Source organism: Xiphophorus maculatus, chromosome 2 (genome assembly GCF_002775205.1).
Source record: "Xiphophorus maculatus strain JP 163 A chromosome 2, X_maculatus-5.0-male, whole genome shotgun sequence".
NCBI lineage: Eukaryota > Metazoa > Chordata > Actinopteri > Cyprinodontiformes > Poeciliidae > Xiphophorus > Xiphophorus maculatus.
Window position 1 is genome coordinate 3,721,407 of NC_036444.1, and position 27,216 is coordinate 3,748,622.

At 37.1% G+C, this 27,216-nt stretch overlaps 1 protein-coding gene across 1 annotated transcript; it reads left to right on the forward strand.

Annotated features, from left to right (window-relative positions):
* The first annotated feature begins 1,695 nt into the window (after positions 1 to 1,695).
* Positions 1,696 to 25,341, forward strand: n4bp1 (NEDD4 binding protein 1). Its single transcript, XM_023351107.1, has 12 exons — positions 1,696 to 2,374; positions 9,444 to 9,671; positions 9,759 to 9,932; positions 10,684 to 11,189; positions 11,826 to 12,201; positions 13,022 to 13,354; positions 13,953 to 14,188; positions 19,642 to 19,772; positions 20,942 to 21,038; positions 21,643 to 21,750; positions 22,936 to 23,037; positions 23,120 to 25,341. The coding sequence occupies exons 1-12, from the start codon at positions 2,063 to 2,065 to the stop codon at positions 23,454 to 23,456; spliced, it is 2,940 nt and encodes a 979-aa protein (XP_023206875.1). The 5' UTR covers positions 1,696 to 2,062; the 3' UTR covers positions 23,457 to 25,341.
* Positions 25,342 to 27,216: the final 1,875 nt, after the last annotated feature.

Genomic DNA, 27,216 nt, shown 5'->3' on the forward strand with positions numbered 1-27,216 from the left:
GATTTCTAAACAACTCAGCGGTTTGGTTTAAAAGCACAACATTTATACTCTGCAGGAAGATTAGTTTAAATGAGGCAAACTGCTTCTGTACATTTTAATTTAAGATTTTATAGGAAAATATTTGCCCATCTGGAGTATGCCATTGTACAAAAATACGCACAATGCTGCAGGCAGTTATAAACAAAATTAGTAATTTAGATTCAAATTAAAAGTCGGGGCAATGACTGATTATCAGGAGGTTACAGCCAAATAGTTCTCAGTCTCTGTTGCTTAGGGAATAAAATAACAATAGATGAAGGGATAAGTCACACCCAACTAAATTAAGTGAAAATAAAAGAGTAGAAACTAATAACAAAAGTAAAACTGTAAAAACATGCTAATATAAACTGAACAATAACCAATAAAAATTATGCAGTGATGAAGATTTTTAAAAAAAAATCAATTTAAGAGAGTATTGTTTAATTAAATAGCTTGTTGAATTAAAAATCAATAACTGTTAAGACAATTGATTCTTAATCTATTGCTTATTCACAGCAGTAAATGATTTAATTTAGTATTTTGGGATAACAAGATGGTGGATTTAGAGTATGTCGCGCCTCACAAGATGGCGGCTTAAATGGGCATAGAAAGCTAACGTTTTGCTGTTTTAAACAACGTATATTAAGTTCGACATACACTAAAATGTATCTAAAAGCAAAGCCGCGCCACAGAGCAAATTGGGCAAAATGTGACATAGACATCGAGGAGGGCAGCACTGAGATGCAAAATTAAACAAATTTACGCAAAAATGTCAACATTTTCACAGAAACATAAAGATTAATCTTTTTGTACCCAAGCAGCTTGAAGGATTCAATCCTGCAAAACACAGTGAAATTTAATCAAAAGTAATATTTAAATTATTTATGCTAAGATAAGTAATATCTTTCCTGGCACACCTCTAACCTTAGTCATCCTTAGGAACCAGTGAGTCTATTATGAATGAAGATGTCAAATGTAGATGTGAAAGTAGTGAGTGTCTTCAGTCAGAGACTTCTTCAAAGTCGCTGTGTAACAGGCTGCTGCAGGAGATCCTTCCTGCCCACAGCCATCAGTCTACAAAAACTCTTTAAAGGACCTTATAGGAGTTACGACATTTAATTACCGTTTGGGATTAAAACTGTAGTAAGAGTCATACTTTTAAAAAGAATATGCTTTTTACATTTTGTTAAAATGTCGTAACAGTTTGTTGTGAGACAGATAATCTGTGAAAGAAATTGATCTCTACCTCCTCATCGAGTTATTTTGCTGTCTGAAGAAATCCAGCCCTAAAGAGGAGTGTCTTCGCGTTGTCAATCACTCTCACTCACTGCTACATGTGCTACTGACTGAGAAACAGCTTACCGTTACAGAAAAACAGTTTATCCGTCACTGTCATGCTATCTAGCCTGAACATTCACCATAGGATCTTCTGACGGGGAAAAGCTGTAATGGTAGCAGAAATCAAGGCAGAGGAGCTCAATTTTATTCCCAGATTGTTTGTCTTATACCAATCTGGCACGACAAATATGTAAAAAAAAAAAAAAAAAAAAACATTATGAACGTTACATACTGCAGCTTTATTAAAGTATTTTATCAATCTCAAGCTAGTATCAATTGCTCACCACTAGAGGGCAGAGCGGTGGTTTTACCCCGATGTGAAACCTATTTTTGTTTGTTTCATTATCACATTTTAAATAATCTGTGTTCTTATTTAATGATCAGGATGGCGTCAGAAATGTGGTTAGTTTCAGCGGAGTTTTTATTTTCTGAACTGTCGGGCAGATAATGATCTTAGGACACAACACTGTGCCGGGCTGTCGTGCTCTGATGAGGCCATCACTGGGACTTTCCGGATACGTCAGACCGAGCTTCCGACTTGTTAACGCTAGCTGCCGCCGCCGCGTTCATGTCGTTAGAGGCGGTTAACGTTACGTCGCAGCTCCGTAACAAACGCAGACAAGAGGCCATGAAAACTCCCAGAAGCCGCCAGCAGCGCCTGGAGGTCTGAATATAGAGGCGCGGTGGTCAGAAGCGACAGGGCGGGATGTCAACAACTCGGCCTCTGCTCGGAATGAGACGAATCACCGAGCTAGCGTGCCCGGAGCAGCCGGGAAACAGACTCCCTGCGTCGGCCGGGAGGCAGCAAGCGGAGGCCCCCACAGTGGACGAGTTTACGGTCCTGGAGGACAAAGAAGAGGAGCTGAAATGTGCCAGGCCCCGAATGGAGCAAGTTTTTAAAGTGACGTTTACAATTATTGGTCTGTTGGACCACACAGGACAGCCGCACGGCAGCAAAACATCCCGGCAGATATGGCTGCAGCTCCGGGGCAACAGAGACGACGTGTCCAAGGCGAAGGTGGGTTTCAACCGGCCTTTCTGTACGCAAACCAACGCTGTCACGTCGGTTTCTTTACATTAACCAACAGTTCATTGTGACATGTTGCCGTTTTTAGTCAGAAATAAGAGAACCTAAAGTGCATATCGACAGTACCACTCCCTGGTGAACAGGTGTGTGTCAATGGCATGAACCTCAACTTTTCTGACCAACAGCTTCTCTGCCTCACTTCAGTGTCTTAAAAACCTTAAATCAAACAATTCACTTTATTATCTCACTTACTATTAGGTTTAAAATCTTAATACAACCATTATTTCTTTGTATTTTCCTCTTCTGTCTTATTTTAGTGTTTAAAAATCTCAAATCAACTGTTAAACTTTATTGTAAAACTGTTAAAATCTTATTAACAGTTTTCCAGGGTTTTAATTGTTTTTTTGGACTTTGAAGTATTGATTCACCAATCGGTACGAGAATAATCTAATCTTCCTGTTTTCAGCAGGTGAAGAAAGCTCTTAATGAAATAAAAACTGAAAACAAGTCTATATCTCAACAGTTTCCAGCTCAAGAGGATAAAAGAAAGGGTCTTTCCAGAGCAAACTGTCTCATTTTGATTACATAAACAATAACTAAACATTAAAAGCCTGGTTTGAACACTTTCTCTCAACGTAAAACCAATCATTTTTTAGTTATCTGAGCAGAAATCTTCAGAACAGACTGTCAAAACTAGTTGTTTCGATGCTTAATAAGACATCTAGGATAATTTGAACTGCTATGTTTTTAAAATTTTCAAAACATTTTGATGTAAAAACGAAATTGTCAACTGTCAGAGCTTTTAAATATTACTGACTGCGTATAAATAGAGAAAGACAGAAAGACTGATAGTCCCTCAGTTTACATTGATATCTGGGAAAAGAGACAGAAAATCACAAATGTTAGCAAAACAAAACAAAACCCACAAAAGTTCAACCCATGATCTTTGGTGAATGGAGAGTTGTCAGAATAAATGTTGGTTAGTGGATCACTAATAAGGACAAAAAAGTTAGGTTATTACTGTAGAATGGGATTTCCTAACTAAAAACAGTGATGATGCATATTCCAAATAAAGAGCTTTTATTGTTTTTAAGCTAAAGGGTTTGATGAAAATCTGACCCTTTACATATTTTTAGAAAAGCTTGATCAGTTAGCAGTTTAGTTGTTATCAGGGCTGGTCTATATTCTGGGTATTTTGTTCTGTAACTGCAAATTCCTGAAACTACAACCTGGCCTAACAAATAACAAACCATTAATAATTCAGTGCAGCTAAAAGCTTAATCCCAAATTAAGCAATTGGAGCACAAAAAGCAGCCCGCACTGTGACTGTACCAGACTGACTACAAGGATTATTTATATTTTGGTTACAGACTTATTGAGTTGTACAAGACTTTCATATTATATACAAAATTGTGTTTTGGGCTGAAAATCGACTGTTTTTTGGTTTAAAGCTACTCAAAATTGCTTTCTACCAAAAAGCATTTACCTACTGCTCCTTATTTCTGTCCTAATTTGGAAAGCAAGCTTTGATTGGAAAGGTTGTGTAGCTCCAAATACACGACTACTATTATTATTGTTAGCATGTATTATTTTCCCCTTGGTTTTGGAGCAGTTTTCTGAGATTCCACCGAAAGTTGGCGTAATACCAGTGGTCTGGCAGGAGGTGGTAACAATGGTGACTTTACCCACATCCAAATTAAAAGAAGTGAATCCTGATCATGGCAAAACAATTGCAGCTCGCATTTTCTTTGGCATTGTTTACTATTTCCTCTTAGCCATCAACTTCTTCCAGCTTGGATTGTTTAGTTGAAACAAAGAACAAAGTGAGACAGATGTGGAAAACCCCATTAAAGGAAATTTACTGTTAATAGCACAGAAAGCAAGAGTGGACATTGATGATGCAGAAAACTAAGTCATTCTTTTTAAAAGCTTTTGCATCTCTTGTCTTCATGTCTACTCATGAAGTAATGTGTAAATGCTTTACTTTGGTAAAACAAACTCAATAAAAACAGAAACTTAGTTTTTTATGTGAATGGATAAGTCTTAAGGAGATAATTACTCGCCCTTTAGAAGATAAACATCAATGTACAAGATTGTACATATATATAGATATATAGGTATCATTTTTATTAAAACAGAATCAAAATTATGATTTTTAAATGTCTGAGATGCTGGAAATGAGATTTTGTTTGAAGTAAAAGCATTTTTCATGAGTTGAATAGTAACGTCTCCTGTCTAGTCGGCTTTATTTGACCTGTTTATGTTTTCAGTAATGAATCACAACAATAGGTGAGGAGTTTTTATATATGAGGGTAAAGTCTGTGTCATGTTAACAGTTAACATCCTTCAAATGAGTCGGCTTCAGAGTAATCTTTCACACTCATGCCCAACAATAAAAGGTTTTTTACTTAACCTTCATTTAACTCTGCAGGGCACATTATGAACCGTTTCTCATAAACATCACCTGGAAAAAGGAAATAGGAAATGATTTATTCAGTAAAATGTGTCACAGTGACTGCAGAAAACAATGAATTATGTTCAAGTTAAGTTATATTAAAAAAAAAAAACGTGTTTCAACAAGTTTAATCAGCTGTCATTTTTAATGCTGAGTAAACATAAGTATAATTAACATAAAATGTATTGATCTTTAGTATTTTTACAGAAAATGTATTTTGGGTAATTTAATTTTGACACACTTGAAACTAGGATGGCACGGATAAATTGGCTGGCCAGTAAATCCTTAATTTTTGTTTTTTATTTATTGTCTGTCATCAGCCAGCAATCACATCATAAACTGGTCTTATCTGCTATTGCAAAACTCTGAAAAGCAGCAACTTGTTCTCTTTAGCTGTTGCTAATTTGTTGTTTGCAACTTTTCAGACAAAAAAAAATTGGCACCAGCCAAAATCGGAGTCAATGATCGGCCAGAAAACTAGAAAACTGCAATTGGTGCATTCCTACTTGAAAGTAGAGATTATACCCGTCACTATAATAAATTTTGCTGGATGATAAATTTTCCCAGAAGTTACTGCAATAAACAATAATAATGTTGTTTTGAGATCATTTTCAAGTAATGTAATGCTAATGGCAAAGTAATGCAAGAACACATTCTCAAAGAACAATAAACTTTACATTCTAATGACCATTTAGCACTAGAAATGGCTTTAAATATTCCAAATAAATAAACAAAACAACTGAAACAACAAATACAATGAATTATGAAGGTTGTAAACAAAATTGGTCTTTAAAAAAATGACTAGTAGAGACTAAAACACCTAACTGAAAACCTTCTCAGTTCAGTTTTTGAAAGAAGAAAAAGAGAAAAACAATAAATCATGCAAATGGGAATTATTGAGCTTGTTGTAATTTATCATGCAAATAATTGATTGATTTGTTGCGACATTCCTAGTAGAGAATGTCCAACAGTATTTTTATTTAAAATACTGCTGGAGAATTAAATGTCATTGTTTTGTTTTGTTGTTTGTTTTTTTTTCGTTTTTTTTGCTGTAACCACAAAGAATCACAGAAGTCAGTAAAGTATCTCTTAACAAGTTACATAAGTTAAACAATGTGATGATTAGACAAAATAACAATTTTCTCCACAAAAAAATCCATTTAGTTTGAAATGAATGTTTTACAGTGACTATAAAGCCTGATTCCAGCTCTGTATTCAGGTTGGTTGACAGTGAAATGTTGGTTGTTTGTTGTAAAGTTATGTTGCAGATTTTTTTAAAATATATTTTTGCTTTGGAGCTGCTGATGCAGTTTAACACATTTTCCACAACATTAAATGCTAACTAAACATTTCTGACCATAGCTGCAGTTTCAGAGCGTATTTTAACCAGGGGATCTCCACATAGGAAGTCTCTGTTCTGGTTTTCTTTACCTGCCGTTTACATGAACACACCTGAGGTAATAATAATAATATTGGGCTTGAAGTTGGTCTCAAATCCTCTTTTTTGTTGGTTTGTGAATGGATTCTTTTGATTCACTGCATAATTTAAGTCATGTGAGCTGCAGCTCAGACATAATGCTGTTGGCTGACTGGAAAAAAAGCATTTAGATCAAAAGTTAGCCACACATTATGGGTGTAATTTCCCACAGAAGAGACTCTTTCACACTTCTGCATCATGTGTCACGAGTCTTGGTCGTGTTTTAGCAGCTGCTTTGAGCTCTGCCAGTCAAGCAAAACCAAAACGTTTCAGTGGAGATTTCATCAGCCTCCAATGATGAGCAGCAGTCGATTTTAGCTTCCTACTACCAGAAAGCTTAGCATCAGTGTTTCTGTTTATCCGGACTCTCTAAAGTCAGTTTTTGTGTCCAAAAATTTTAAAACGGCTTCAGCTTCATTTAGGAAACGTCATTTATCTGATGTTAACTTAGCTGTAATGGCTGATAACTGATATTTACCGATGCTACATGTATTTTTCTTCGAAACATTAAGAAAGCGACCACAATGCCTACATTGCTTCTCTGCTTCAAACATGTTATAGTCCTGCACTGCATCACTATTCATCACTATCACATGACCAAACAAATGTCACATGACCAATCTCCTCTTGAAACACGAACGGCAACAAGATGCAAACAAACATCGGTCCTTAATATTGGCCCAGTTCTGCTTATCTTACCGATACGATATGTAAATAAGACTAAAATTGTCAGACAACGATGGTAAAGCTGATATATCAGGTAGTTTTACTGCAAATTCATCAGCGATATCAAAATTATCATAAAAAATGCAACGATATGAAAATCAGGGCCGAAATCAAAATGTGATGTTATTGACAGATCTAGCTAGCTAGCTAAAATCAGTGAAGGCTAATTATTTTGTTTATTCTATATTTAATGTTATCATATTTTTATTTAAATTTGAATGGGGTCTTTTTCAGCTTTTATTGAGCTATATTTTTATTTTATTAACTTGTAATACATTTTTTGTTTAGTTTTAGATTTTTAGTAAAGGCTTATTTTTTTAATCAATTTTATATTTTCTAAAAGTTTTATGAGAACTAATTTTTTATTTAGTTAACCTGTAATGCATTCTTTTATTCAGTTTTAGATTTTCACTAAAAGGTTTTATTTGTTTTATTCTTTTCAACTTGATATATATTTTTGAATTTTCAACTTTTATAAAAATATATTTTATTAACTTGTAGTAGATTTATTTCAGGTTTAGATTTTCAGTAAACATCATTTATTGTTTTATTTATTCTTTATAAAAGTTAGATTTTTTTTTTCTTATCAAAGTTTTGTGGAAAAAATACTATTTCCAAGCACTGTTCAGGTGAAATCACTCAATCAGGTTTATTCATATATTGTGCACAATACAGAGAGCTTGTAGGACAATCAATGATGAAGCAGGTCTGGATGAAAAGCTGCCAGGCAGAGAAACACATGAGTTTTATACCAAGGATAAAGATTTAACAACAAGTCTGGAGAGACAGTCTGGTTCTGATGCAGCTGTAGAAAACAACTTCCAACCTTCTACATGTAACCCAAATAGTTCTTTTGGTGAGAGTTCACAACCATTTCATATAACATGACTAGCAGATGTGACCTTATTGTAATTTTTCCATCACACAAAGTCATGATTTTTTTTGTCATTGTTTTAAAAAACTGACAGTTTAAACCCGAAAAAAAAAAACTTATTGCATGTCCCTAAAATACATATATATATTTGTTCAGGTTTAAATTTTTAGTAAAGGCCATTTATGCTTATGCTTGTATTTTTTGTCAACTTGATGGGTTTTTTTTAATATTCAACTTTTATAAAATTGTTTATTTTATTGTAAAGTATTCAGTTGGAGTAAATGCAGTTTATTATCTTTTACGTTTATGAACTTGATGATTTTTTAAGATGATTTCCAGCTCCTATAAAAGTTTATTTTTATTTTATTAACTTTTAAACAGTCCTAGATTTTCAGTAAAAGCTGAATCAGGCAGCCTCGCCGTGTTTCTCTTGATGAACGCAGACCTGAGGTCATTGTTGACTCATTTCCCTCGTGTCGAGTGTTTCATTAATGCTAAACGGGCGTGTCACATTATCAGTCAGAAAGCTGCTGATTCACCCAAACGTCTCCCTCAGCCAGGAGAGTATCTGAATCTGATTCATTGCAAATTGTTCGGTTTCGCCCTCACGTGATGTGAATTAATACAAATACCCACCAACCTTACTTTCATTTTCCGTTTTTTTATCTTTCTCTCTTTGTATTTGCTTAAAATGAAGAATTTTGTGATTGTGAAATCCATTTTTTTTAGGGATGAAACGATTAATTGTGACTTATTGTTTATTAAAATAATCATCAAGTAATTGATTAATTGTTAACTGGAATATAAAGACTCAAAAAGAGGCCATTTGCTGAAAGAATGATAAAGTCAGAGCAGTAATGAAGTGAAAGCTGTAAAAAAATATATATACCTTTTGTATTTAATTTTAAAAAAGCTTTGTAAATATGGTTTACCCGAAACTCATCAAGTGTCACTGTTTTAGCTTCAAATTCTGTGAAGAATATCTCTTATTAAATACCTTTTTCTCTTCAAATATTAAATCATTAATCAGATTAATCGTAATTAATTGATTATTGAAATAATTGTCAACTAATTTAGTAACTGATTAATCATCACCTGGAGTATGCACATTAATAAAAAAGGCCATTTGCTGAAAGGACACAATATAGCAACGTAAAGCTGTAAAAAAAAATACACATGCATTTTGTATTTAAGAGAAAAGTACAACTTTGTAATAATTATGTCCCCCTTTAAGCACCTTTTGCTATTCAGCTAATAATCGGTTAATCAGAAAAAAAGGTTATTGTTATAGCTTTTCTCATGTTATTGTTAGTATTTTTTAGCTGCAGATGCATCCTTTACTGCAAATCATCAAAGGAATTATATATTGTTGCACTTTAGGCAATAAAATGTAAATTTTCTAATTTAAAAAAGGGATTGAATGAGTTATCTTTTCTAATATATTGTTTTATCAGATGAGTCGCCAGAATACTTGATTGCTAAAATAGCCGTAAGCTGCAGCATTAATGTTCTTGTTTTTTCTCTGAAGGAGTATATTCGAGGGCTCTGCGACCCGGAGCTGCAGAAAGAGGAGCACTATCCCACGGACATGCACTGCATCTTCGCCGGGGCCCGGGGCCTCTTCCTGGACAGGCTCATACGGGACACCAGCGCCGAGGTTCTGGTGCCGGAGCCGGGCCGTCTGTGGCTGGTGGGCCGCGCTGAGCCTGTTGTGATGGCGCAAAGCCGAGTTCAGCAGTTTGTTGCTCTCTTCCAAGTAGGACTGGTGAAATTACGCTAATGAAAGTTGCTAAGTTGGCAGTTATTTGTGTTTTTTCTTCATTTGTTTGTGTTTTCTGTGCAGGAGAAGAAGAGTCTGCCAAGTGACAGAGAATCGGCGGTGAAGCGAGCATTCAAGTCCTTCGTGGAGGAAAGAGATGATAAATACACCATGGAGCTCCTGCTGCTGCCCAGTGCCCTGAAGGAGGAGTTACTGGGACTGGTTCACAGCCCCACCAGCACAAACACAACGGCACTGGTTGGTTAAATCCATATGATCTATGATTTTTGCTTCTAGGGAAAAAATGCATGTTTGTATTTACAGAATAAATAAGAAAATCATCAAAAGGTCCATTTATTTCTGCAGTTGAGTCAGGCCTGGACGACATGGCTAAAAAAACTTATCACGATACAAACGTTTCATATCTGTTGATGATTATTAATCTTTTTTTTTGTTTTATATATCTGAAATAATACCAAACTGTTGGCATAACCTCCTGTTTTATCCACAGTTTTCACAACATTTTTATTTTTAAGCAGTCATGAGAATACAAGAAACTGCTGCTGTGCAAGTTACTGTGCAGGTTGTTGCTAGGCAACCAAATTTGGAGGGAACTTGAAAGTTCTTATTACCCAGCAAGTTGTTGCTAGGTAACCAAAGAGTGAGTGAGTTAGTTGATGGGCCACCAACCAGCTGACTAGCTGTGAGGTTGAGTGTCTAAAGCCCTTCCTCTCGATACGTTTTCTGTTTACTCTATTCATTGATTAATGAATTACTGAATTAGTTGATTAATATTTTAATAATCAATTAATCATGATTAATCATTTCAGTTTTTGCTCCATGGCTCAAATTAGCTGCATTTGTACTCAAAAGTGAGCCCTGAGTTTGAATGTTGGTCTAGTTTCTAGTGCAAATATCTTAGCACACTTGAGATAAGACAAAACTGGACCAAAAATACTTGGTAGTATTTTTTGTTTTTTCAGTGTATAATTTTTATTCCCACTATCAGGTCAACCAGGCGCTGCTTCCCAGCATGGCGGAGGTTGACCAGGACCGCTCACAGAGCAGCACTCCGGTGACGGAGCTCTCCAACCGCATCCTGGACACCAGCTTTGAGGAGAAAGGCGGTCCGGTGGCGGCGTCCGTCTGCGCAGGCGTGAAAGCGGGTTTGGGTCCAGAGGCGGTCCTGCTCAACGGCACCCGACCCTCACACAAGCGGCGCTCGTCCGAGAGCGAGACTCGGGACACAAAAAGACAATACTCCCTGGAACGGAAGGAGGAGTCGCCAGAGAGGACGGCGAGAGAGCGACCTCGGGACAGGGAGGTCCGGGGCGCCGGCAGCAGCTGCAGGTCCAAAACTCCGTCTGCTTCCTCCACGCTCTCCTCCTCCTGCTACACAGGGAAATCGAACACGGTGGCCGGTCCGATCACACAGGAGTCCTGCGAGGCTGTACCAGACGACGGCGAGGCCGTCAGCCCGGAAACCAACCTCCGCTGCCTGGTGAACTTTTTCAGGTAAACCTTGAAAGGGGAATTCACACCTTGCACATTTTTGTTTTTCCATTTGGGTTTCAGCTGCTTTTAAAAACAAAAACACCCAGCCATTTTTTGGTAACAAGTTAATGTTTTTTGGTGTCAAAAACCTTTTAAAAGTAGGAACGGCCCCTCGCCTACTAAACCCAACACAGCGCAGCCCGTTACCTAGCAACCCCAGCAGAGTTCCACCCATTACCTAGCAACCCAAGCTGAGCTCCAGCGCTTTCAGTCAACTGGAAGAGATGTTGTATTTTGTATCTGTTTTTGTAACTTGCCAAGGGACTCTAGATTTAAATTAATTTATTAGTTAATTTGAATTGATATGAGTTACGACATTTAATTTTCCTTTGGGATCAATAAGGTGTTTTTGAATTTGAATTAGCTTATGCTGGTATAATCTTGTACAGTGCACCAAATTTGTTCTCTGTATAAGGTGAGAGAGAGATTTCAAAACATAAAGTTTTAGTTAACTTTGTCCCTGCTGTAAAATATAGCACACTACCACAAAACATAATTAATAACAGTAACAAATTATGTAATTTAAGTGCTTGAATTTTACTGTGGGCGCCATTCAAAAGTTGTAGCTACCTTGTGAGATTTACTTTTCCTTTCCAGAACCATGGGCTACCAGCAGGAAGTGGTGGAGCGCGTCGTCAAGGCGACGGGGCAGACGGAGGACACCTTTCTAATCCTGGAGAAAATAGTTGAAGAAACCAAACGTTGTGAGCAGGACTGCAAAGTAGGGGACAGAGAGAGACAAATGAACTCCTTGCGTCCCGCTGACACCCTCTGCTCCTCTTCCTCCTCCTCGTCCTCTTCCTCCTCGTCTTCGTTGGCCTCGTCAATGACGTCCCGTTTCAGGGAAAAGGAGCGGGAGCTGGGAGACTCTGGGAGGTCGAAGGAGAACATAAAGCCGAGCCAGCGAGGAGGAAGCAGCAACGGGTTGGGACACCGGCGGAAGTGCAGTGGCAGTGAGACGAGCACTCAGCAGGTAATCTCACATCAAACCACAAATAATCCCATAATCCTCGTTTCAGGCCATTACAGCACAATCCATACATTTTAAAGCTTCCATTAATATGTCAATTTCCTGTTGATACCAATAAATTTTGTTATTAAGGGACAAATAAAGCATCACTCTAGACTAGAATAAATGTTGTCAAACCAAGGACGAATCTTGAATGGGGCTGCAACCAATGATTATTTTATTCGGGTATAACAGATCTACAGACTAGGCGTGCACCGATTGCAGTGTTTTTGGCCGATTACCAATTTTTAAAAAGTCTGACCTGCCAATTCCGATTTTGGCCGATACTGAATTTTTTAAATCTGAAACCTCGCAGAATATAGCAAGAAAGTTGCTGAGTTGTCAACAGTGGGGCGACTGCAAACGTGCAGACATGACCTGGTGGGCCGGTCTGTCAGTCAAACCTCTCACTGCAGAGCAGAAGAGGACAGTGGTTGATTTCTAGACCTTTGTTGAGGTAGATAAGATCGGTGGATGAGATCGGCTTCACATTTAAGTATCAATGGATCACAGATCTCCCAAAATTAACGAAATCATCACCAATAAATCAGCTTGCTAATGAATTGGTGCACCCCATTAAACAAATGGGGGTTTTAGCCTTGATTTAAAGGAATTCAGTGTTTCAGCAGCTTTGCAGAGAAAAATAAAAATTTAGTTCTGCTTCCAGACTTTAATCTCCACACTTAAACTGTATAGTAACAATATTTTGTTTTGGAGATTACTTTATTGAATCTGTTTAAATAAATAAACATGTATTAATTTCTGTGTATTACATCTTTTTTAGGCCATCACAATCAAGAGAAGCTCCAGTGCTCAGGGCGGAGCGGGGAACTACGAGGTGATTACGATCGACGATGACGACAACATCATCCCCACCAGCGCCAAAACAGCAGACGGTCGAATGTCCCGGATAATGACGATGCCGCACCCTGACCCCACGCAGTCCGGATCCCGAACAGACTACCTGGCGCGAGGAGGGGGCGGAGTCACGCAGCGGGACTACCTGTCTCGATGCGGGACTCAAACTTTGGGCGGACCAGTGAAGGTGGAGAGCGTTACGGCGCTGCGCAGCACGCCGCAGTGGCTGAGTAACGCCTCTCTGGCCTCAACTCCCAGCGTGAGTTTCTGTTTGTGTTTGTTGAAATATGTGTTAATTTCTCCATCCAGTTCAGGCTCAGGCACTGCAAAATCATAATATCTTACCAAGTATTTTTGGTGTAGTTTGTAGTGCAAATATCTATGTACGCTTTAATACAAAACTAACTCATAGGTAACTTTTCAGCAAGAAATAGAAGCTGGTTTTAGGTAAATAATTCCTTAATATTGATGATAAAGGTCTTATTTCCTTTTCAGAGTATTTCACTGATAACAGGGGATAAATGTCTTGTTATGTACCCAAAGATTGGGTACATAAAGACAATACATTAAAAATGACTTGTAATAAGATATTGTTTATATAATTACATTAAGTAGAACTAAGCTGAACCTAGACTAGTTGAGTTTTTTTTTTTTTTTTTTTAATTCTGTAGTTTTACACGAGTCCAGCCTTGGCAATTACTCTGTTTTTTGTGGATCTTTTATTAGTTTTTTTTAATGTTTTGTGGTGTTACTTTCTAATATCACACCCAGATTTGACTTAACAAAGCTGAGAATGAGCTGCTGCTCCTGAGTTCCCACCCCTAATTGTGTGTTTCTGCTTCCTGCGTCCTTCCCAGTTGGCTCAGCCCATCAACCGGACCGCAGCCTCTGCCTACCAGACCATCAGCCACGTGAACTTCCAGGGCGGCGTGGCCCGGACCCCGCCTACCAACGACCCGCCAGCCCCCCCGGTCACAGGCCTGGCTCGGTTCCACCAGTCGCTGCGGACCCAGTTCACCTTGAACCTGCCGAACGAGCGGGGGAACCCGGACCTCAGGCACATCATTATAGACGGCAGTAATGTGGCGATGGCGTGAGTCTGCACACAGCTTCTCACTTCTTGGTCACTTTCAGTCCTTTAAGGGTTGAGTCGCCACAAACCTCTGGAGATGATGAACTGGAAGTGTTAGAGTAGGAGGAGAAATGTAGGCTCCATTTCCTGCCAGATAAAATCTCATATGATTCACAGTAAACAAAGAATACTGACACGTGTGTATTGAAAATAAACCATTACAGTAGGCATGAAACTTACAGTTATTTTAGTTGTCAATTAATCGATTATTCTAACGATTAATCGGGGGAAAAAATCCCAGATTCTGCACATTTTTCCTTTAACCATTTCAGTCTTTTTTATACAATATTAGAAATACATTGAAAGCTAAAAATAAACAAATTAGTATTTTAAAATAAGAAAAAACATTTCATTGACTAATACTTTATTCTTTGGTGTATGTTTGATCATTTATAGCATCTGCAGCTATTAAATACTTCTAACATCAACATGTGAAAATCTTAGTCCTTTCTGTTCAACGTAACATCAATACAGTGTATTATTGATTCTTTTAAGAAATGATTAATCGGCTTAATCGTGATTAATCAGTTATTGAAATAATCGTCAACCAGTGTAGTGATCAATCAATCGTTAACTAGAGTATACAGACTCAAAAAAGGCCTTTAATTGAAAGAATAATACAGTCAAAGTAGTACTTAGTGCAACGTAGTACAATAAAAATCTACAGTTGACAGATTATCATAATCCTGTGTTGATGTTAAGTCAGAGGAAAGACTGAGCCTTTTTTACATGCAGATTCATCCTTTGCTATAAATAATCAAGCATACACAAAAATAATTGTTTATTTAAAAAAGGAATTAAGTTGTTTTCTGTATTTCTAATATTGTATAAAAAGGCTTAAGAATTGTTAGTAACAGCCTCAACTTTACCAGCAAAACTAAGAATTTGTTGTGACAGAATCTCGATCTGATTACACTTTAAGAAAAATCATGACTAACATTTTGATAAGAATTGTTCACCTCCCTCATTTCTCACCTTTGGGTTGATAAATGTGATACCGCTGTGGTGCAGGTGTAAGCGGGAGTTACTGGCACACCGTAAGCGATCAGTCATTGGCGCTTTTTTTTGGCTGAAATTGAGATTTTCTTTAAGCGCCGCTTGAGTCAATCCTCGTTTTCTGAGACAATACAAAAACAAAGAAGGGAGTAAATGTTGGTAATAAGTGCCAGTCATAACCGGCTCATGTTGATATTTAATCAGAATCCGTTTTAGTTTGATTTTTTTTATTTTTAATTTAAGAATCTGTGTGAAGCTGCAACTCATCCGATGACAAATCGAATCTGTGTTAAGTTGGTGTCACGTCCCACACCGCGTACTACATGTTCTCCTTTTGACTCGTGAAGCCGCCACCCTTCCCATCAGCACCATCGCCGCTTCATGCACGCGCCACACAAAACCATGCGTGGTGCTACAACCCCGGCGTCGTTGGCGCGCCCACGCCTTCACATGTTGTTGTGACTCATCATGTTTGGGTATGACTGTGAGCAGGCCTCGGAGCAGCTGTAGCACCATGTCGAAGCGAGGGAGGCTCGTTACGGAGGTGTTTCTCAGAACAAAATACCTTTTCTAGTAACAAAAAGAAAATCAGCGATTTCAATCTCTGATTGATCCAGAAGTTGTTTGTCACGGACTTAATGTGCAGATGAAGATAAAAGGAGTTTTTGCTTTCACTTTGATTTATGGGTTCGGTCTTCATCCTGTATGACCTTATCCTGACTCTTCACTTGTGCAACTATTTCCTTTCACGTTCTGGTTTCTTCCTTCCTGCTTTACCCGAACTGTGCCCATCATGGACCTCTGACTCAGACGAATGTTTCAACATAACCAGCAATTCGGTTGTGCCTGTTTTTCTTACATCACTAAAGTGTTTCATTGGGATTTTATGTGACAAATTAATAGCAGAAAGTATATCATCCATTTATTGTCAACCCCATTTACTCTGACAACCCTCGTTACGCTGCAAAAACACCAAGTATTACCAAGTACTTTGGTGCAAATATCTTAGTACACTTGAAATAAATCAAAACTAACTTAGAAGTAGCTTTTCAGCTAGATATAAGAGCTTGTTTTAAGTTAATTATTCTTTAATATTGATGGAAAGGTACTAGTTTAACAGAGTATATCATTTTAAAATAGCAAAGTCCAGATGTGATTTATGTAAACAATTTCTTCCAGCACAAAGTCAAAAAGTCAGTCTTGATATTTACTTCCACAGTTGTTCTCTCCATGTATGAAGGTGTTAAGTTATTTTATCAATTATTTTGGTGATTAATTGGATAAAAACAATTAATTACTGCTTTGAGTGTGGTGTTCAGAGAAGGTTCTTTTCTAATCTTAAATGAAAAATTGTATTTATTTTTAGTACAGTTTTTGCTTAATTACTTCTTTGAGTCTGTAGGGTTTTTTTTAGCAAGTGGCTTGTTTTGAATCCTTATACTCCAGTTAATGATTAGTTGACAATTATGCCAATCGATTAATCATGATTATTTTGATTAATCGTTTCACCCCTAGTTATAAATAACCTCTTCAATGATCAAATCTGTCAGAAATTGTTTTATAAAATCTGAATTATTGAGAGTTTATCACTAAATAATAATTCAAAAAGTTTTTATTTTGTTTAAAAAAACGCCCCAGTGAAGGCTTACAGACCAGGACATACCCTGATCCTAAAAAAAATTATTTTCCCTCCTTGGGTTGTGTTACCGCAGAGTTTGGTGATTATTACACAACTTACCCCCACTTTCATGTCATTCATCACTTTCTCTCTCAGCAGCTCTGGGAACTTCCCTGCTCTTTGCATATGTTGACCCCTGGCTGAAAATGATCCGCCTCTGAATGCACCGTGTTTATACTCTGACATGTTTGTACAGAGTTGCAAACACCAAGAAAGTGAAACGGGTCTGTAATGTTTCCCCCTGATCAGTATCACCAGTCTCAGCAGCAACTTCGTCAGATTTCAAGTTGGAATTTTTTATCTCTTTAGTTTGTGATTACAGCATCTGCCATGTTTTAGTGACAGTTTCTGCTGCAGCTTTATAACTCATTGCATCACCGTTTGAACCAAAAGTCCCAGTAATCTTCCTTCATGGTTGCTGTTTGGGCCGCGTAACGTCAGCTTGGAAGGAAAGCTGCTAAATATTGTTTGTGGCATCACTAACCTGTTCAGGCTGCTTGCATGTGTCTCTGAGAAACCACAGCTCACGTGAGTCCAGATCTGTAAACCCGATAGTAACCTGAGCAGAAAGGGAAAGAACCAGCGCAGACGGGAGAGATATTCTCATGACGAGGAGGAATTTTAATTCAAAAATTTTAACTTCTGTGAGTATGTTGCAGACAAAACTCCGAGTTGCATAGTTTAAGATTCACTTGAATCTAAAAAAAATCTGCTTTTGCTATCCAATTAATGCAAAAAGAATATTCAGATTTGATCAGATTACTAAATTAGTTGATGATTAATCACAGCTAATCTCATTAATTATTTTTTAAAATAATCAACAGATCAGCTCTACACTCTATGCATAAGCAGAAAAGGCTGAGATTTTTACCTTTTATTGTTAGAAGCACTTTTTAGCTGCAGATTCATCTTTTGCTACAAAAGCTCAAGCGTTCATTGAATGAAAGCTGGCACCGCATTTTAAAAAAGTTTTCTTATTTAGAAAAGGAATTGAATCATTTACTTGTTTGCATCTTTTTATGTTTGTCTGTTATATAAAGAAAAAAACTCTTAATTGGTTAAATGAAAAATTCGCGGAATGTGGCCATCTATTTTATCCAATTAATAATATGAATAGTCGATTAGTAAAATAATCGTTAATTGCAATTGTTAGTTGCAACCATATCGTCCAGCAAAATTTGTTATCGTGACAGGCCTACGTCTCCCTCCACAGCTAAAAATAGCACCTAGCATACTTGCGTCAACGGTGTAGGCGTTAGCAGAAGCGACATCGATGTTGTGCAACATAAATAACCTTCCAGCCAGACCACACTGCGCTGAATAGCTTAACAGTATTTATTATTATTACAAAATAGTTAATGAATATTTGAGGCAGGTAATTTGCCTCCAGGATTTTTTTGAAATCCTTGTACCTGAAATATCCATCATGATGACAGAAACTTTGTGCTATTTTTAACAGTCAAACATTGCTGCTCAAATAAGCAAACAAACAAGCAAAAAGAAAAATCCCTGACACGTATTGGTTTGGCGGTTTGGGCCTGATGAACAGCACCAGATATCTGCTGGCTGTGATAACGTCTATGGTTGTGCGATCTGTCTGCAGCTTCCTGCTCAGGGAGTTTCTCATCTGGGCTGCCGCTGCTGGTTGTTTGCGTTGCGGTTTTTGTTGCCCTACCTACCAACATGTTGAATTGGAGCCGTCTGACGTGCGCTTGCAGTTTGTGCACGTCACCGGCAACATTGTGTGTCAGCTGATGTTTTAAATTGTGTCTCCTGGAAGTTTTGTAGAGGCTTATTAAAGCCTGTTTTATTTTAAGTTGTTGCTAATCTTTAAAATGTTTGGGTTCGTTGTTTCTGATTGCATCATAGTCACAGATGTTTGTGCATTCAGTTTCGGATGAATTTCTGAAAAGCAAAGCAAGACTCATATATTCCACCCCTGAATTAAATAGATTTACCCTTTTTGAGCTGCTGTTTTCTCTGATTCAGTTTTTTTTCTACCCACACTTGTATGAAGTTGCATCTGAAATTAAAGAAGACTTCTGCAAAATGTGTATTAAACATTATTAATGACGTTCAAAATTCTCATCATGACAGGAAATTTATCACAATAAAGGATAAGCGTTACAACAAAATGCTCAACCCTAAGTCAGAGCTATAATTAAGCCTAAGCTGTACAAGAAATATATACATTTTGCATTTAAGATGAAAAAAACTTATTGTTCTGTAAGTATTTTTATCCAGAATTCCTCAAGGGGCAGCTTTATCTTCATCTGGTTCAGATTCTTTAAATAAAATCTATTAGTAAGCACCTTTAGTTACATAATCAATAATTGGTTAATCCAAAAATAATCAACAGATTAGGCTTACTCTGTATTAATGTAAAGTAAAGCAGAAATGACAGAACTTTTCACATGTTGACGTTAGAATTACTTGTTTTGCTGTAGATGCATCGTTTGCTGCAAATGATCAAACATACACTAAAGTAATGCTATGTTACTGCATTAAAGGCAATAAAATTGTTCATTTTATTTTTTTAAACGGGTTTGAATTCTGTTTATTTGTATTTTTTATGGAAATTTAATATTGTACAAAACAAGCTTAAGAGATTAAACGAAAAATCTGCAGAATTTATCATATTAACAGAAAACTAAAATGACCACTAGCTTCAGACCAAAGCTATCCATTGGATCTTTTTACATTGTTTTGAATTTTAATTTCCTTTTAATTTTTTTTCTAGTCATGGCCTTCACCGGTTCTTTTCGTGCCGCGGCATTGCTCTGGCCGTGGAAATGTTCTGGCGGAGAGGCCACAGGGAGATCACCGTGTTCGTTCCACAGTGGCGTCAGAAGAGAGACCGACTCGCTACAGGTAAACCTGACACTCACCTTAACGTTCAAAACTAAACACAGAAAGGCGCTATATATAAATATATATATATATATATATATATATATATATATATATATATACTGTATATTCCAACAATGACGGAATCTAGACTCTTGAAACTCTTAGAATTATTTTAAAATTTTTATTATCAGAAAACTAACTGATTAGGAGTGAAAACAATCTTTCTCTCTGTTCTCGCTCTTCCTACAAACGTTTTTTTTTTAAAATAAGCTTCAAATTTCAAATTACCAATTTTTTAAAATCAAAAATAATTACAAAAAAGTACTAAAGTAAGTAGGATTTACCTTTTTATTATATAGGTAATATGGCTGGACAATAAATCAATAACAATATATATTGAGATTAATATCGGTAGATAATACGTTTAATAGAATATTCAATAATCAATATTTACAGCATGTTGGGAATTGAAGAAAAGAAAGACTTTAGCTGGTCAAACTCAAGGTTGCTAGGTAACCAAAGTGGAAAGTCATTCTTTGGTTGCCTAGCAACAGCTTGTTAAGTAACTTGTACAGCAGCAGTGTCAGGTTTTGCCTCATAACTAAAAATAATCATTAAAAAAAACGATGTGGAGTGAAAACTGCAGTTAATACAGGAAAGGTCCTGTCACCAGTTGGTAGTATTTCAGATATTTAAAACAAAAACCTAATCAATAATTATTGATATCGACTGACATAAGTTTTTCAGCCGTTTCGTCCAGCCCTTAACGATAATATTGATACCTAGATGGTATCAGTATCTGATTGATACTAGAGGTAAGATTGATGGTTAGTTTTAGATTTTCCATATTTTATAATTATTTAAATAAAAAAGGACATAAATTATTATTATTATTTCTCTCTTATCTTATTAATGTGTTTTAAAAAATATTTAGGAAACACCTTTAAGTTTGGTTTATTTCTATTTTAGGTTTAAACAAAAATAATAAAAAGAAAAGATATCAATTGGAGATACTGGCCTTGTATTTGCCAAATACAAGGCCAGTATTACGAACCTCTTTTCAGATCCCAAAGTGATAAACCCCAAATTCAGGGACATTTTTAAGTTACTCAAAGACTCCATCATTAAGTTATCATCATTTGACTCCAAATATCTTGTTCTGATCCATAAATTTCTGTTTATTGCAGAGCAACACTTTCTAAACCAGCTGGAAGACCTGCGGCTGCTGTCCTTCACCCCCTCCAGAGAAGTCTGCGGCCAGAGAATATCTTCACATGACGACAGGTAAGAATAAAAAACGTTTTCACCTCATTTTCCACCATAGAAGTGGCTTAAAAAGCACAGCTACGTATTTAAACCTACATTTAGGTTGGCTACCTTAACCATGCTAAATTACCAAGATGAACTAAGTGATAGTAAGATAAACTAAGTTAAATTGTGTAAACAAAGAACAATAATGGGCTAAACCTAGAAAAAGTAAGCTAGCAACATAAAGAAAAATTAAATAAGCTAAAATGAGGTAAAGTGTAGCTAGCATAAAAAGCTCATTTATTTCTCTGTAAATGAGAAAATCTGGTGGAAGAAAACTCAAATGAAACTTTTGTTCAAGTTTTTCAGGTGGTCTACAAATGATCAAGAGAAGCCTCCTCCTTTTGTTAAATCTCTTAAATTTGAGACAACAGATATTTGAGGAAATTCTGGAAATAGCTCTGAAAGTTTACCAGTTCCACTTGAAGTCAGATTGTGTCATAAATGCCTTCAGACTGAAAACAGGATCCTGACTGAGCTCTTCAGGTTTTCCTCTCCGCTCTGGAAATGTCTGACCTTTGAACGCCGGGAAAATCCTGAGTGTCTAATCCAAACAATCCGCTCTGTCTTTTTTTTTCAGGTTCCTGCTCCACCTAGCAGAGAAGACAGACGGGATAATCGTCACCAACGACAACCTGCGGGACTTTGTTGACACCTCGGACACATGGCGTCGGATCATTCAAGAGAGGTGATTGGTTGTGATTTGTAGAGTTCAGTTCATCAGACGCTGACGTGTTTCATTACTCTGAAAGGGAGCTGGAAAGTCCAGCGACGCAGCTGACTAATAAAGATTTATAGCTTGTTTAGCTTTACTGAAAAAGTTCCTCTGAGAAAGAGGAAACAGAATCATCACAGGAACTTGTTCTAATAAGTAAAATATTCTCTTGTTTAATGTATTCCATAATATCAGTGGCACATTTTCAATTTTTCTTTTCATTTAAGTCAGATTTTTATTATAATTTAATGGAGAGTAAAATGATGTTTTAGTTCTTTAATTGGAGATGATCAATGTTTCTTAGACTCATTTACAGACCAGAAAATAAAATAGTTTTTCATCAAAATAAATCTTAAATGTCAATTATTCCTAGTTTTGTGGTGAAACATTTAAATAGACAATGCAATGTAAATAGAAATACTTTTTTTTTTTGCAATTTTGCTGAAATATGTGAGTGTTAACAGCTGTTATTTATTCAAAGTTTAAATGCAAAACTCAACTTCACACTTTGAAATCTTATTTTCTGTGTGATTTTCTCATCACCTACTGGTTGGTTTGTGTATTACATCAAGATGAGCAACATATCTTACCTGAAAGCAGCGTTTTCTTCATTCCCTTTATATTACATTCTAACATTTAGTCACAGAAACACAAACGGATGGTGATTCTAACAAACTGAGAATTGTCTGAGCTCCAAACACAGTCTCCAATGTTTTTTAGTAATTTCACATATCTGAATTTCACATATCAAATTTATGTGATGAGGTTTTCCTGAAATCTAATACCGAATGTTTTTCCATTTCAAAGCGAGTTTTCTGGGGGCATTTTATGGGAAATTCTACTGAATGTGATATTTATTTTAAAGAGTCAAACAGTCTCTGGACTTTTTTAAATACTGCTCTGTTGCTTACTTTACACGATAAATGACAATACTATAAATGCCCATCCCTGCCTGTGAGTGTAAACTTTGAGTTGGGGGCGTGGCCGGCAGCAGCTTATTTGGATTTAAAGTGGCAGAGACAGAACTGTCCTGTTCTAGCCAGGAAAAGGAAGCATAATAGCTCACCTTTACAAATTGCTGTTAGCTTTTCAATACTACATTTTTAAAACAAATCCTGTTTCATTTGTGTGAACGCTGCACTTTGTGTTTCCTGACAGGCTTCTTCAGTTTACCTTCGTTGAGGATCACTTCATGATTCCCGACGACCCGCTTGGAAAAGACGGACCCCACCTGGACGACTTCCTGCGGAAAGACAACAGGTGAGTCATCCGATGTGTATCTGTGACTCTGCTTGTTTGGGATTTCTCTGCAGCCTGTTTCTTCTTCTCCTTCTCTCTCCAGGAGAGTTTCCCCGCCGCTGTTCCACCCTCCAGATTTCCGGACCTCTTCCCAGCAGCAGCCGCTTGTTAACGTCCAGACTCTGCGTAACCCCGCCTCCCTGACGGCCCACCCCACCGCACACTGGCCGCACTCCGGGCCGCCCGAGTGGCACCCGCCGCGCCGCTCTCCCTCGCCGTCGCCCGCCCCGCCGCCGCAGCGGTCGCCGGGGGAGACGTCAGAGCTGAAGAGGAAGCTGTACGATATCTTTCCTGACCAGAAGCAGCGGATCGACCGGATCCTCAGCGACAACCCATACATGAGAGACCTGAATGCGCTGTCGGGTCTGCTGCTGGGGTGAACCGCCGCTCGGCCACCGTCTTCTTCTTCTCCTCGTCGGAGGGCACAGAAACTGTTTATTAAACTAGCTGCTATCTGCAATGAATATTTTCTGGGATTTTTTTTTTTTTTCATCGTTTTTTATGTTTTTGCTTTCTGGTCCATCGAGGTGAGCAGCACCGCTGTCTGCAGAACACAACTGAATCTATTTCTGTATTTCATCGAGAAAAATTCTGTTTGTCTGGGAATAAAATCTCTGCTAGCGATCGAGACTTTCAACTTTCACCTCCGAAGGTTGGGAGAGTTTTACAAGATACAGAGAATCTCATGTTGAAGAGGGTTAACTTTGTTTATAAGTGTTTACCGTTGGAAATCGTACTTTCAGTCAACTGGTCGCCCTCCTCACTTTCCCTCCATTTTACTATCGAAGCACAGAAACAGGTCTACTTTACACAGCGACTTTTTCCTGAAATGATCAAACCTGACCACTAGGTGGCGATGCATTGTCCAACAACATACAGAAAGATGGAAAGTAATTTTTTTCTCACAACAGGATAAATAATAATTGTTTTTACCACCACACTGGTTCTAGAGCTAAACCTGAATCAACCTGCTTTAGTCTGATCCTCCATTTTGAATTTTTGGGGAGATTGTGTTGCAGTGAGATTATGTTTGTATGCAAATCAGTGGTTCAGTGTGGCTCTTTATCACCAATCTAATTTCTAATATCTGTTTTAAGCATCAGGCTACATTTATAAACACCATTTATGACATTTTCAAGCAGCCCTTGAGTCAGGAGTTACACACGCAGTTCCAAGTTGCATTTATAAATTCCAGCTTTCAATTTGAAAGTCTACAAATTTATGTTTAAACCTGGATTTATGAACAGTTTAGCTGATGTTAATCAAACTCAGCTTTTATAGCACCTTACATAAATAAACGTGGGCTTCCTGAAATGCTGCTTAAATTGTTAAGTTGCTTTGGTTCAGCACAAAGTTGGTTTGGAAGGAAATAACTTGTTTGTTTTTACCATTTTTCATCCAGTAAAACGTTTTTTCTAGCTGGTTCATGAGCTCTAAGACCGTTTTGCAGAAAACGTACATGGATTATTTAAAAAATCAGTTCAGTGAATAAAAGGTGGTAATGTATTAAAGTTTAGAAGAATAAAGAAGCAGGACCGCATAAAGCTGTTTTCAGAGGCATGTGGTGCAGGTTGTAGTGACATCTAGTGGCATAAGCTGCAAACTGCAGCTGTAGCAACATGGTTGAATGGGGAGGGTGACCCATTACTTTGTGAAAAACATCCATATTTTCCTTCAAAATATGTCGGAGTTGTTGGAATGTGTAACAACCTGACCCAGGTTTGTTAACAGTTGACTGAGGATCCTCGGCTTAAAAATTCCCACAACAAACCAGAATTTACTGCTTTGATGATCTCTTTTTAAAAATAGCAAAGAAAACCCATCAGAGTTGGAGGAGCGTTCAGTTCTGAGGTATTCGGTGAGTTATGAACCTTGGTTTGGAAGCGATGGAAACAAACACTACAATATTTATCTTCTGATTACAACTCATACTTGAGGTTTTCTTGTTGTTTTCAGTTCTGAGATACATTTGGAACTAAAGTGAAATGCACTGAAGATAAACGTTTCATGTTTATCTCCTTAAAACTCAGAATGTGGCTGCAATTTGCAGATCTAACAACCCTCTGGTTTTTGCTAAATTCAAAACTTTCATGTGTTTAAAGGATTTTATGTTGTAAGGGTTACTGAAGGATCCCCCCCTTGTATTATAATTCTTCTGTGTATATTGATTTTTTTGTCTTGTAAATATTCACATTTTTGCTTACAGTGCACATATGGTTTTATGTATGTTCAAAATCCAGAATAAATGCAGCCTTCCCCATCAAACATTAGCTGCCCATTTTGTTTTCTGCGACATTTTAAACAGCTTCTCATTTTTAATAAATGGTGCCACTGCAAAAGCATTGTAGAACATGTTCTATTTGCCATATTTTTTATTATAGGTCTTATTTTTTATATATCCTTGTTTATAAAAATCAGAGAAAATTCAACCCTATTTGAAGCTCCTCCGCACTTTCCAGCAGAAACTTAACATTTTGAGTGACTCAGGAAGTTTGACAGTCATTATTTGAATACATTTTACAGTTTTAATGCATTTACAGTTAAATGTTTGGCCTAAATTGGTTCCTTTTATTTGTAAAACACCAATTCACAATGTCATCTTGACAAAGTTCAGTTCAATCACTAATCCTTTCCAGTTGATCATAGTTATCAGTGCATTAAATTCAGTCTATTTTTCTAATTATTTCAAACAGTTTTAAAGAAACCCAGTAGTTAGCTGCTGTTTTGACCTTAAAATGGCGCAAATTCCATGGAATTAAGCAAATAAATCAACTTAATAGAAACAGCAATTTGGAAAAAATATGTTTTTAGATTAAAAAAATCAAGCTAGAATTATGCGTTTTTTTCGGCTATAACAAAATTAGTGTAGCGGTGTATGCTACACTAATTTTGTAGCTTACTGATAACATAAGTCACGTGATCATCAACCGGATGTTACAGCTACTGGCGGAAAAGACAAAGAAGACGGAACTGTTAAGTATTACAGGACTTTCCACTTCTGTATCTTATTTTTGTTAATGTACCTTAAAAACACAACATTAATAGAGAGAGTATAATTTATTTTTGTTTTGTTTATTTTAGTTTTAAAATCTATGTAATGTATTTAGCATCCCGAGCCACACTTTATTCCAGTAGATGGCGGTAATGCACACTTGAACCGCCATAAAAAGAAGAGGACGGTCGGGAATGGAAGGAAGATCCTGGCACAGCATGTTTAATGACTTTTCACATGAGCAAATTAATTAACGCGATTTTAATATTTAATGTTTGTGTTTTTTCCAACATTAGTGGAATATTGACAAAGTTTTGCGCACAGTTACAATGGAAACGCATCTAATGACCTTCAGCATTCACTCCTCCTGGACTAGCATGTAGCAACAGATACACAAAAATACAGGATAACTGAACTTTTTTCTACATTAAAAGTTCCTCTAGGAAGGCATGAGTGGCTGCATTTACATCACAAATCTGCGCATAATTAATAGAATTGAAAGCGGCTGCCTCCTAAACTGCGTGTGCAAAACAAATATTTGCCCATCTTCATAAAAAAAAACCCTCAGTCAACTAGGGGGAGCCCCTTGGTCTGATTTACAATCTAGTCACAACACAGCAAATGTCTCTGCTCAACAGGAAAGACAATGTGGCAAACGGTTGTAAACATTGCTCCCCATAGCAACTGTCAAGATGGTTTGTTGTTTTGTGACGAGTTAACTGATCCTAGATATGTCAAAAACAATGCATTTGCATACTGGGTCTTCCCTCTGCAAAATGTTGGACCGCAAGTATGCAGCATACTGGTGTTAAGGTGTCACAGGTTGTGCTTTCAGTATGATTCAAATGTGGGGCTTTACTGTACCAGTCTGACGCAGACATTATGAGCAAAATGTCACTTTTGGTGAGAGTCCACCCCCTGGATAACACTTTCACAGTTTTACTGGCACAGTATTTCAAATTACAATTACATGGAAAGAAGTTCCTAAGATGAGAACTTCTGTAGATTGTTTGAAGAATCAGGGGTTGATAACTTAAACGTGACCCATTATGCAAAATTCACATCGTTTTCATACTTCCATCCATCCATCTCAACTGTTTCCAGCTTAAGTACTTAACACCAGGTGCTTTAGGCTCTGCTTTTCAAAG